The 13,768-nt window shown below is 41.4% G+C and overlaps 1 protein-coding gene across 7 annotated transcripts in view; it reads right to left on the bottom strand.

The window, feature by feature from the left end:
• Positions 1 to 13,768, bottom strand: part of KANK1 (KN motif and ankyrin repeat domains 1) — a 127,256-nt gene that overhangs the window by 47,949 nt on the left and 65,539 nt on the right. For 4 of the 7 annotated variants that reach the window (XM_014252309.2, XM_014252307.2, XM_088054132.1 and 1 more), the window contains one exon: positions 1,551 to 1,667. In XM_014252309.2, the coding sequence (XP_014107784.1) occupies positions 1,551 to 1,587 (37 nt within the window). In that variant the 5' untranslated portion in view covers positions 1,588 to 1,667. The other 3 variants (XM_014252310.2, XM_014252311.2, XM_014252308.2) reach the window with 3 other exon arrangements.

The following is a 13,768-nucleotide window of genomic DNA, read 5'->3' on the forward strand; positions in this document are numbered from 1 at the left end:
GGTTTGCAAAGCCAACAAGTCCTGACAGTATCTGCAAAATGTTGTCCAATTTAGCTCTGAATTAAATACTTGTAATTTATTACAGCGTCTTTCTACCAATAAGGGAACAAACAGCTTTATCCTGCAAGGAGCCTTGTTTGCATAGCAATCCTGGAACTAAAACTTTGTCTTGCATTAACACATCCCCCAGTATAAGCACTTAGCTTCTTTCAGACTTACACATCAGCCCACCAACTTTTTCAGTAGACTGATTCTACTGCAGGGAGGAAAAAAAAAAAATTAGTAAACCAATCAGTAACACTCCATGCACAATTTTTCTTTCCTTGTAAGCAGATGAAATTTTTCTGCATGACTTAAGTTAAAGACATATTAAAAATAAAAGTCAGGTTATATGGGGGGGGGGATGTTTAGGCAGCTACAGTTAAGTCACACACACAGCAGAGGTTTTGCAGTCCACATTCTCAAAAGGACTACTAAAGGTTACAAAAGGATATGGTTTTTATCTTAAAGAATATACTTCTAATTATATAAAAAGGGGGTGGGGGAAGGGAATAGAAATATCTTACTTTAGTGGTCTCAAGATTTAACAATATTGGTAAATTTAACCTTAAATCATCAACAGATAACAGTAATTCCAAAGACTTAATTCAACTTTCACTAACCTTTAAAAAAGACTTCTTGCTTTGCATAAACTGCACATAATGGCACTCCATATTTCTAATATTCTGCACATAAAATGTTTTAATCCCATGCTCTAATTAGAATAATTCTACAGTGAACACAGTGAGCAACCTACAAGCTCCTGCCATGCACTTGAAATTTTCCATGTAATCCTACTGTAGCAGCCTCAGCTGGCTAAAACTATGTTTGTGCAGTGATCAGAAGAGGAAAATATTGACATAAGCGCAGGAGGAACACTGCTGCTGTGCTGTTTGTTATCAGTTGTTCTGCAATTTCTGCCCCCCAACAACCTGCCAGCCCTCCTCAGCAACCTTTGAACATGCCAAGCAATCCATTTCACAGAGTATCAGGCAACCAAAACAGACAATTTGGGAACTTCTTAAAAATAACAAAAAAGTGAACACCTCCTTCAGGACATTGTTTGAGGAATGTTTTTATGCTTTTAAGCAAGCAACAAAAATTAGACTGAGCAGTAAGGGTGACCAGGAAGGGCTGGGCATTTGATGCATTAAGGGCTGGTTAATCTCACAAATTATTGCAGACTCAGTTTAACAGCCACGTGATCGTGCAGCAAAGCCCTAGGCCTCCCAGAGTCTAGAGTGAGCCCCTTGAGAGCAGAGCACACTGCATGCTGAATGACTGAGTGTCAGCCCTTAAGTCTTCCCAAACTACTTTGCACACTATAAATATTTAAAAGATTACTGGGGTGGGGGATGGGGGAGGGGGGAGGGGGGAGAACAGACAGGCTCTGATCTACCAGGAAACTGTTTTTCAGTATTTAAACTGCCATTACTTCCTTTTCCTGCTCGCACAATGTAAGAATTTTTTTAATTAATAATCCAAAGGGGGAAAGCGTTCCCTTTAGTTACCTGTAGCACTGCCGTTAGTATTTGCTGGGTAGGCCATGTTTGCTCAGTGACACATCCACAGCTAGGCTGCTTGGTGTCATGCAAATGCCATGCATCAAGTCCAACCAGACATGCAACCTGGAACAAACAAGTAAAAAGCAGTTAAAAAAACACATGTAGTTTTAAGAAGTTAGGTACATTAAACAGTAGGCATTTCTGAGTATTTAAAGTCTCATCTTCAATGCAAACTTTAGCACAGCAGTAGCATGCTCCTCTTAAATCAGCATCCTAGCTATCACAAACCCCAAAGGTGTCCAAGTGACCGAAGCTGAGCTGTGGTTCTCTGACAACCTCCAGATCTTTCGTCACTGAGGATGTAACTAGCTGAATCTGCAATTGGCCTTTGTTTTTCTGGCCTGCCCTCAACTTTTTTGCAGATGTTCTCTAAACATTCCTGTACCACCGCAGATTCCTCACATTTTCTGGCATGTGCATAAAGTTCTAGATTACTCAACATCTTATGAAGACAATATTTTTTAGGTGGAGAGCAACTACAGAAGCACTGTACCAGTAAGTGGGGGACCAATGGCAGTTTCTGAGCTCAGATGTCTCCCTGGGGAGGTGAGGGCAGAACCCTCAGGTGCAGCCAGAGCAGGCATCTCTGCCTGACAAACCTAGACACCAACAGCTACAGTGTGGAAGCTGGCAGGGTGGGGGGACCATGAATGCCATCTGATTTTATCCGTGCTCATCTGACTACAAGACCTCTCCACTGCAAGTTCCAGCAGCAATGGGTTCTCTGGGTGTTAAGTGTTCTCCCAGCCCACACATGGCAGGTTGAACCAATAAGAAGCACTTGTCTGAAGCTCAGGCTGCAGGTACAGAAAAAAGGCACTGTCCCCCTGGGTGGGTGGCTGCTGGGACGAAGCCAAATGAGAGGCAGAGGCCAAAGCAGCAGCAGTTCTGTGGCTACCTAGCTGGCTCTGCAGCAGGGCTCCTGCCCCTCCTTCCCTGCCCACCTTCAGTGCAGTGAGCAGCCTGATCACGACTCATCTTCAGCAGAAGATCTGACCCATCTGGGGCTACAGAGATACCTCTTCCTGATTCTGCTTTGAGTTTTCTACAGTTCAAAAGCATTTCATTTTGTTGACTCAGATAGGTGGAGCTTAGGTGTATGAAGAACACCCTGCTTTGCTGACCCCCATCTGACTTGGGCTGACAACTTAAGAAACCAGTCACATTTTTCCAATTATATTTGATTTAGCTCTCACAGTATGTGCAGGGAAGTATTTAAAAGCTAAGCAGATTAGAAAAGTAAAAGGAAATCAAGAAATTAATGAGCACAGGCACCATGTGAATTTGAGTCAGACATACACTGATAGAGAAGCTGGCTGTTTTTAAAAGCTGACAGAGCTCCATCACACAAGCTAATACAGCTTTTGCTTTCTCCTTCAAGAACACAAATGCCTTCATTTTTAGTACAGTCCTGATACCAATTTTCCAAAAATGCAGAAAGCTTCATTGCAATTCCTCCTCCCCTAGCCCTGCCATATACACTGACATTTACCATCTCTTGTTCAGTGAAGGGCAGAGCAATGAAGCTGCTATAAAGACTGTATAAAAGGCTAAGAACAGCAATATAAGGCAGGAATCCAACACAGGCCATGATGTACAGAGGCCTATCACAAGATTCCAGGCCTAACGATAATTATCAAATTTCTGAAACAATCGAGCATGGCCCATAAAAAAAAAATAATAAAAACCAAAAAAACCCCAAAAAAACCATGGTGCTGGCAAAGTTTGCAGCCAGAATAGAAGTTTTAAATCTGGGAGCTTTTAAGAAAATACTAACTACTTCCTTTCAAACAGAGAGTTTTTAAAGCATCACTCCCATCTTTGCTTGCTATATAGTTATGTGTTAAGCTGAAGACAGGCAATTTTTACTGAGCCACAGTGAATACTTACTGAAAAATTATTGGCAGCTTCCATGTGAAGTTCAGGACATGTCCTGAAGCTCAGGATAGCCACTGTGTCAGCACAGGCTGCACTTAGCAGGGCATCAATCTCTATCAGTGTAACTAAGGGTAAAGAAAACTGAATTTATTTACCCACTTCTAATTTGTTCAGCATAGATCTGTGCTTTCTCAGTAACACTGTAAAAACAGGTATGCTTCCCTGCTTTCATTACACTGTACAAGGGAAGACCTGGGAGCCTGCACCCAGGGATGGATATGGACAGGTGGATGGGAGGGGATCCTGGGGGACCACATCTCTTTTAGGTGCAGTGCAGTCATGAATACAAGTGGGCAACCACAAAAATGAGGCCCGACCGTGGCGTGCCTCATCATGGGTTTAAAAGTGAAATCTGTTAAAAACACTAGTCACCATTCACAGGCACAAATGAGGAGAGCTTCCCAATAGCAAGAAACAAGTGTAACTGAGGTGACAATTGACATAAAGTTAATACAAACAGTGCTGAAAATCTAAACAAGGACTAAGATCTACATTTTGTTGTGGCTTGAAGAGATGCAGTTGACCTGGTACTAACTGCCTTGTGGGTATGCTTCTATTAGTTTCAGAGCTATGCAAACTCACTTGCTGATTCAAAACTTAAGTGAGGATTAATAAAATAATTCAGGAAACAAATTTGGATTCAGCAAAATCGGCAAAAACAGAAGGAAAAAAAGAGAGAAAACTACAGGATCAAATAATTTGTTTGCTAAGTGAAAGAACTGATTCCTGTGTTATTTTTTGTTTGTTTGTTTGTTGTTTAGATCAAATGTAGAAGGAATTGAAAATCTGCCTATTAAACAGCTCTTCAAGTACAGAAAAAATCTGATCTAGCTCAGCAAACTCACGGAAGAAGAGAATTTTGTTGAAACGTGCTTTGAGCCATACATCGGAAACTGAATTCCTGAAATTGCACCAACACATACCTGGATCGTTTTTAGAATGTGCCACATGTGATTCCTCAGCTGCACACACCCCAGAAGCTGCATTTGGACACAAGTCTCTCATGTGGGCAAGACACAGCAAAATACCAGAGGCCAGCTAGAATAGAGAGAGGAGGAAAACACACCTCCTCTACAGCAAAGCACATTCTCTGGTAGAGACATCTTACACACAAGAAAATTAGTAGAGGAACTTGTATATTCCATTCCCAACTCTTCAACTCTTTGCCTATGTGTTTTTACATGCTCAACCCATGCTTGCCTGTGAATACTGTGATTTACAGATCCTAGGGCAAATGAATGCAAAACAAGCAGGGACTAGCTGTATGAAGAGTTATTGCTCAATGAAGTCGTTGTTTAAAGCGTTTTGCATCAGATATTCAAACTCTCTTCCACCCTGAGGTTCAATAGCAGAAACCTTAAACACACGTGATCCTCAGTTTCTACAGGCATTCATGACACCCCAGCTTTTACAGGTTTTTCTGGAATGACAGTTTTTTAGGCTGAACATAAAGCCTATGTCCTAATGCTGTCGTAGTCACAAGGGAAAAGAACCTTGCTCCTCTTTCATGCCGTGTCTTGCTAGGTCACTGACACCTATTCTGGTGTTTCAGCACCAGAAGTATCTGAGTACATATAGATCACTTCTGGCATCCACACAGCAGAACTACAGAAATGCAGAAGCCTCAAGAGTCACAGACCTTGTAGAAAATCCAGACTTGCACTTCAGTCTGATGTTTGCAGGAGACACTTAAGATAGAAAACAGTGGAGGTTTGGTCTAAGAGCAGTTGTAGAACAGCATGTTGGCACACAGTAATTAGAAGAGAACTATAACTCAGCTCTTAACCCAGAAAAGCATCCTGAAAGTCCTCCTGTCCAGGGCTGAGGTCACATGTGGCAATGTGACACAGACTGGTTTGTGGGATTCAAGAAATCAGATTCTGGCTTCCCAGGCAAGGAGGCTTTAGGCTAAAGAGATGTGTACGTAACTTATTTTTTTTCATGGTACACACAGATACTTAAGAGCAAACAGGCATATCAATCACTCCAAACAAGCTCCAGATCACCACCAGATTTTGAACCACTCACAGGGTGAATGTGGCTCAGACAATACAATTTCCTTTTTTAAGATCTGGATTCAAAGTGGGAGGACTGTATGTCAGAACTGTGAAGGATTCAATGGTACTGGCTCCCAATTGTTCATATGGATGTAGTCAGGGAATGGTTCCAGGAGAAAAACCAGCTCTGCAATCCTATCCTGCAAGTGCAAAGTGGTGATTAAATAGGTCTGGGGTAGAAGGGTTTGACAGAGCAAGTCGACCCACAGGCTGCAATACTCAAGAAGAACTAGTACTGCTCCATTCCTGCTATACATCAGTGCAACAAGACTTCTGCCCGAGACTTCCCGCTCACATCTGGGTTGTCCTGGCAGTAGAACTTGCCCAGTTTCATTCTGCAAGACGCTGATAACATTTGGAAACAAGAGACAAGATACATGCAAAACCCATCTGAAAACACGGATGGTAATTTCTCTAGCTGCGAGAAGAAATTGGCACTAGGAATGCCTCCTGCTCAGGTAGAGTGGCAAGCACTTTTCAAATTTGTGCTTCTCTACAGGAAACAGGAATGTCTGCAACCTATATGTACCAGGTATGCCAGGTGCAATTTAAATGAAGCAAGGTCTGAAGCCAACAACAGCAAAAGAGAAAGTATGTGGGGAGTTGCTCTGTGGTTGGTATCTGTGCTGGGGTAATGACTGTATCTCACTGATACTTTCTTTTCAATCTTAGTCCTACTTTGGCTGTGTTCTTCTTATCTTTGTGTTTATCAAAATGAGTGGCAAATAAACTCAAAGGCAACATTTGTAAGGGAGAAAGAAATACCTTTTCTTTATATATGCTATTTTAGAATTAAAGGCGAAAACCAAGCAAGAATGCAGGCATATAAGGATTTTTTTTATTTCAGGTCAGACACGGAGTAATCAATTTTGAGATAAAGGTAAATTGTGAGTGATTTTAGATTTCACTTAATTATTTAATCATGCAACAATTCACCCATTCGTATAATTTCTAGAGCAAATGTCTTTCTAACATTGCATCCAAATCACAAGCAAAATTATGCAAGTTGCGGTTCAAGTCTCACTAACTGAACAAAATAAATCACTAGCTAGGCCACCCTAAAATGCAGAACTAAAAATCCCAGGGACCAGTGTTTCCTGCAGCATCTCTCAGGCAGCAGTCAGTTGTGGTTCAGTCTCTCCATCACAAGACAGAGACTATTTTTACTATATGCAGTATGACAGGTGATTTATTTTGGACAATATTTAAGAAGTCAATCAAAAGAAGTCACCTCTCACTAGGTTTTTGGATTTTTTCTGCAGAATCTGCAGTGTGATGAGAACAAAAGAAGCCTTGTAAATCCTTTCAACAAGCAAGTTAATTAACAAGATATGGCTACGGTCAGCATGAATTTACCTGCCTGGCTTCCTCACTCCCTCCACTTATGGCACTGGTCTGTAAAAAGGTCTTTCTTTACAGCAGAGCTCCAGGCAAAAGCTGAGCTAAGCTCTGTTAAGAAGAGAGTGATGGCTCAGAAACTCTGGGACCTGAGTCAGCAAGCTAAAGAAAAGAACAGTCAGAGTGCTCCTACCCAGAGCAAATGCTTCCCTCCTGACAAAAACAACAGCAAAAAATCAGACCTAACTCTAAGCTTTGTTTCTTTTGAACCCCAAAGTCTGAGCTAATGCAGTTCCAGGCTCCAATTCTCAAGCTGTGTTGGAAATAAACAACCAGTTTCATGAGGATTTTCTCAATTGTCTTCTCCCCCCAGCTGCTATCTTAAGCACACTTGCATTAAGCTTGTCTGCCCACCTTGTTATTGCTGCAGGGAGAGAATAAATGTACAACCTTCAGTAATCTAGGGGTCTGAGGGACTTTCTTCTAAATACTTGAAAATGGTCTTCTTACCACCTGAGCTGAGCTTCTACAAACCTTCTGCTTCACTCTCCCAAGCCACCTACCTACTGTATAGGAGCGGGGCTTTACTGGGCAGCTTTCAGTACAGAAAATGGATATATGTGAAAATATTTCAAAGGTACTGGGTCCTTATGGCCACTCGAAATATCACACAAATGTTACGAGTTTCTACATTTGCTAGCAATAACAGAAATAGTCTACCATCAGCTGCTGAGTTTTAGTTTCCCTTCCACAAGGAGTTATCACAGTTTTTTCTGGAGGATTCGGAAGAGAAATCAGCTGTTCCGCACAAGCCACTCACTGACTTGCTGGGAAAGGAAAAAGAAACAGCAAAAGGATTTCAAAATAGTACCCAGCAGAAACAAACATAACAAGCATTCTGTAGAGGCAGACAAATGATCCATCCAGACTACCTTGTTTTCAACAGTAGCAACAGCAGATATTATTTAAGGAGAGTAAAAATGCCTTATGATGACTCCATGCTTCTGTATTCTCCCAGCATCAACAATTATTGGATAGGGAATATTTAAAGGTATGTTCTTACTATGCAATTTTAATATTCACACAAATTGCCTGTGACTTTTACTACCCTCTCTCTGATCCTGCTGATGCCACCTGCTTCTGCTGTGGGGCACGAAGTCCCAGGCTGTCAATACCTACCACCTACTTTTTTCTTGTTTTAAACTGATGATTCAGAAATTTTACTGCCACCAAATTCTTGCATTGCAGGATTTGGTCAAAATCAGTGCAGATTCAGCTTTTTCAGATTCAGATTCAAACCACACCCTTTGCAATTTTATGAACTATAATCTTCTCTCCCAGCTCATAGGCAATACTCAGCTCATTTTATCCCCAGCTCATTTTACTTTGCCCTTTTTGTGCCCTTTCATGTATAGTCACCATGTGGAAGATCCTGGTCATGAACAGCATCTTACTAAAAAGTTGTTTGCAAGAACAATCATAAAAATTGGGGTAAGGTACATTCAATTTTTTTTTTGTGTAACCAAGCTTGGCTCTCACAACTAGCTAATTTGTGGGAAGTAAACCTCAGTTCCAGTAATTCTTGTGAATCAGTTAAGACAAAACAGAACTTACCTGCAAGCACAAGCAGCTTTCTCTAGCATAGCCCAGAGGTTGGACACAGCCCTCCCAAGTATCCCAAAATACATCAGGTCAGCCTAGTGGACTTATGGTAACCACGCCTGTTCTGAGAGATCCAGCACACTCACTTGTCAGCCACAAGTGGCAGCTCTTGCTAGGTTCTTTCTATCAGGAGATAGTAAGAACATTCATTAGTAAAATCACCATTCATTAGTAAAATCACACCTTTGTATGGATTCTGTAAATCATAGTTGGCATGCTTTTGTCACTTGTAATAAGGAGGATATCCTGTCGATACAGAACTGGGCTACAGTCTGATGACTTGGTGACCCTTGTCTGATGTGCAAGAACATGATCTTCACTCATGTGATGTGAGCCTAAACAGACAGGTATGTTTGGATGACACCCATCACACAGTGCTGCAAGACCCCCCACAGCCCACAAGCATTCTCAGACCACCCATCTCTTTTGGAAATCGTTCCTGACAACATCATTGTCATCACGTTACATTACAGAAGAAAAAAACACACCTTCAGAAGATGGCATAGTGCTGCAGCTCAGAAACCCATTTCTGTTTATATTAGAGAAAAAACAATCAACTAGAAAAAGAAAGGCAATCCACAGTAGAAAAAAACAAGTTCTTTTTTATACCTGAAATTCCTAATGGGTGATGTAGAAGACACTCCCTTTTATTTATGCCAGTGAATAATGAGTCAAATAAAAATACACGAATTCAAGTCAGTATGATATTGCTATGGGTCGTAATGCTTGCTGTGACAGGGAGCCCAAAGGATGCAAACGGGTTACCCACATTTTTCTTATGGAAAAGCAGGAGGGATGAGACTTCCATGGCTTGAAATAGTTCAGTCTCTAAGAAGGAGATGAAACATATGCTGAGCAGCATTTTCATCTGCTGACAAAGACTGAAATCCAGCACGAATAACAAAAAAAAAGGTTTCCAAAAAGTTGGAGAGGAATGACTGCGTGTTGGGGATGCTGCATGCATCCAGCTGTAGCATACCTGTGGCCTCCCAGAGCTGAAAACCCTGGAACTGCTCTGCCTGGGACAAGAAACAGTTCTAGCTTCCTCTCCACAGCATGTGCATAAACTGTCCATCATATCTGTTCACTCAATGGGGCAGGACAAAACACAGCATCCTTTCCACTCTATCTTTAAGCACTAAAAGTTGAACAACAGTTGGAAAAACACATATGCAGATTACAATAACTTAAAATTAATTCACTTATTCAAATTTACAGGGAGGTAAACTTGAAGGATAAGATGAACAAACCAAAAAAGGATGTTTACAAACAGTTTATGAAATGGACTGTGATCTTGTTTTAACTTTGCATCTAAGATAAACTGCAAGTATTTTAAGGCACAGACTCTGATAAACAGAGAAATCTAACTCTTCTATAAAATACCCAAGTATTTAGTCTTCAGTGACATTGCATATATAATGGCACAAGCATGAAACATATTTAGAGGCAGACAGTCAAATCTCAGTTTGTCTGCTCCTCTGATTTTAGGTCTGAGATACTATACATAACTAGACCAACCACAAATCTGATATGACAAAAGGGCAATGATATGGGACAGTTGGCAAGTTCAAAGACAAATACTTTTGTCTAGCAGCATTTGCTCATGTAACTGTGACCTCAGCTGAAGGTGTATCTTTACCTGAGAAAGTTCCAGCAGATCAGTTTTGTGCCCTAAGTACTGCTTCCCCCCCCACAATAACGTCCAAATCCTGGTATCTCTTCCTTTTTTTTACTACTAATATGGGTACTGTGGACTGTGGTATCAATCTTACATGAACAGAGAAATGATAGGCTTTTTCCACAATGAAAGTGGAAAGTTGTAGGGGCAAGGAGACAATATTGCAAGGGCCAGGCTCTTGCTTTTCATCTACCAATTTACAAGAGAGGTCTTAAAAGTCTCACTCTCCATTAGACCTGTCTATAGCCCACACTGCCAACATCTATCCCCTAAGTGCTAGACTATATCCACAATATAATGGGCCCATTTCTCCTCAAGCTGCTTGAAGTGACCCTTCAGGAATACAAGGGGACTCTACTTATCACAACTTTTCTATTGAGACCACAACCCCACAGCTTCAGCATCACCAGGGAACACACTCCAGAAGACATCCTCCAGGCTGCTGTCCCTTCTCACTCCCTCACACAGCATCCCTCAGAAACAGCTAGCATGTGTGCACAATTATTTTTACCTCCTCCCTAAGCCACAAACCATTTCTTGTGAGGTTTTCAATGTTCATTCCAGGGGTGAGGAGGTTTCTCTGGTACTGCCTCCAAAGCCACCATTTGTCCACACCACAGCCCATGGACTGCAAGCCTGCATACACTGGCAGGAAGGAGGCAGGATATCACAGCAGCAAAACCTGCCAGTTGCCCCACCAGATGCCATATGGCCTCTTGTTATTGAGCATGCAGAGTCACCAAACCATGCTAACACTTCGATTTGGAGCTGGCATGAATCAGCTGGAGACCATCTGGCAGCAGCTGCAGCAGAGCATGATGGAGCCAGTCTAGCTGGGAATCTCCGAACTCTTCCTGCTCAACAGCTCACAGAGACAGACTTGTCAGCTTGTCAGGCAAGTGTCACTCAGCCTCTGTATTGCATGCAGCCAAAAGCATTTTGCTACATGTGGACACCTGCAGGAAACTTACCCACCCAAAGGAGGGGACCACAAGTTGGGGCAATGCACTTGTCCCTCACAAGGGATGTTCCCCTCTGCAGCCTAATCAAACCAACATTGAAACAATCTGTTCCTAGTGCTCTGGGACTTTGTAATTTAATCAGGGTAATTGAAACTCAGCATAGAGTTCACATAACCTGTCTTCCTCCTTCTCAGTGAGAGAGTGAACTAACACTTGCATTAATTATTCACAGCATCTTCTCATGCTCATTCTTCCCATCTTTTTCAAACAGATGTACAGTAGCAAGAGAGTCCAGTGCAGACAAAAGTGTGGTGATCAACTTACTGCACAAGAACTTTTCACCTTAGGATGCCAGGACTCAATGAATTATGTCTCTCCCCTGAAAATTCTAATCTAAAGCCCTGCGTCTGGCAACTGGCATGAGGCACACCGCTGCTGTGCCACAGGGTGCCAAGAAGCAGAGGTGCTGACAGGCTGCTGGGACGTGTGTGGTGCAACTGCCATGTGCAGCATCGTGGCTGGCAGTGCTGACTCTCATTTCTGCCAGGCACATCCAAATAAACTCAGCCTTCATTCACATTGTCTGTCAGCCAAAACTGTGTCTCAGCGCTGACATGAGCTGAAACAATAACAAACAAGGGGCCATCTATATCTTACAACAAGATATAATTCAAGTTAGAATCCAATCCGTAATTCCCCAAATGGTGTATGGATCTGAAACACACACCCTGTTGTAACTCCAAGACAGTGGACTGAGTCCACCATAATTCGCAAAAAATATAAATTTCTATGGAGATCCATAAATATATTACCTTTAGTATTTTTAGTTGATCTCTTGTTAGATAGTAGACTGTTAATAAATAAATAGCAAAATAAGGAATGTTTTTGTTTGTCACCATATGAGCAAACAGATAAACGGATGGCAGTGCATCTTGCACAGCAAACCAAATTCTGGTAGAAAAAGAAAGAACTTAAGCTTCTGAAGAGCAACAGGCCTGTCACTGAAACAATGCATCATCAATGTGATTCATGTGTTTCTTCACAGAAAGCGAGTCCTAAGCAGGAAACTATGTGGTGTAAATAAAACTGAAACTAATTCAGATGTTCTTAGTAACAAAAGAATGGCTTTCATATTCACTTGTATTATTATCTCAAGAGCAGAATAAGCTGCTGTACAATTATCAATGCCCTCCTGAAACCATACCACAAAGGTCCTAGCAGAGGGGCACTTTCTTTGTTCTCATTATTTTCATCCACATGGTGCTTCCCCAGAAAGCCGAGCCATACACTTTGAGCTCTCCCCAGCCCCAGTACTCACAGATTCCTGATAAACACACAGCCACAGCGAACAAATCAATACAGAGCTTAAAAGCACATCCATCTATCTTCTTGCAAGAGCGGCAAAACAGAAAACGCACAATTTATTTATACCTGTCCCCTTTTTCCCTCATTCAGTGCATAATCCAGAAGACAGCAGCTGAATTTGAATAAGGGCTGTCTCAGATTAAAAGGAAAATTTTTTAAGATTTAGGTTCTGTTTTTTCAGTCTGAGCAGAACTTAAGGATCCCATCTGGAGCCACTGTAATTTCCTCACAAAGCCTAAAAATAATCCTTTTTAGCGATACAGCTAATCTTTTACTGATTTTAAATCTTGAGAAAAGTTCTTATAGGAGAGGACTAGTTTCTTTCTCAAAATATGCTGAATTTCCTTTTTTCCTACTGTACTTACTTGGAGGAGCTGCTTACTGTTCTGTCACCGAGGATCTATGTACCTCATTTGGGGCTAATCAGCCCTAATTTTATCTGCTCCCATTTCTTGGAGCAACACATCCACTGCCTAAAAGTGAGCAATGGGAATTGTACACTTCTCTATATTTTTACTGCAAGGGAAGACACCAGACAACCAAAATCATTACAAAGCACCACCGCACGACAGGACTAAAGACTTTTGCAAGTCCTCCTCCTCCTCCTTTTAATTTCTTACGTTTCTAAAGCTATTTAATCACCATATGAGGAAATACTAGTGTTTACTTTTTGCTCTTCTCTGCTGTATTGAACGACCTTTTCTTTCCCCCTCTCCTCAATACAATAGCAAAAGCAAGCACACAGGTTACAACAGAATCACTGTGGACATACATGTTGCTAATTATTAATCCATGTTTTGCCCTTTGTTTCTGATAATGTATATCCAGTATCAAAATGTTGCCAGGAAAACTAACAGAATGAAGGCTGATGCTGATGTTAGTCTGCAATGAAGTTTCAAAAGCTGAAAACATATAAGCAGGCAAAATTTTCTTTAGGTAAACAGTTAATTTTCCATTTCCTACATCTAAATGTCATCACATATCTTGTATATACATGCTTATACAAATGGCATACTCCTTTTCCATTAAGCAATAGGGACAATAATAGATATAAGATACTCAATTGCACAGTATTTAGAAATATTCTGTATTTCCCTATTCATAAAAGCATTTCCTCTTTCGGGGTGGAAGGTTGCCATCAAGGTGGGAAGCTCTCTGCAATCA

The sequence above is a fragment of the Pseudopodoces humilis genome, chromosome 4 (genome assembly GCF_049639895.1).
Source record: "Pseudopodoces humilis isolate 2021_Gansu_Grassland_sample_001 chromosome 4, ASM4963989v1, whole genome shotgun sequence".
NCBI classification, from domain to species: Eukaryota; Metazoa; Chordata; class Aves; order Passeriformes; family Paridae; genus Pseudopodoces; species Pseudopodoces humilis.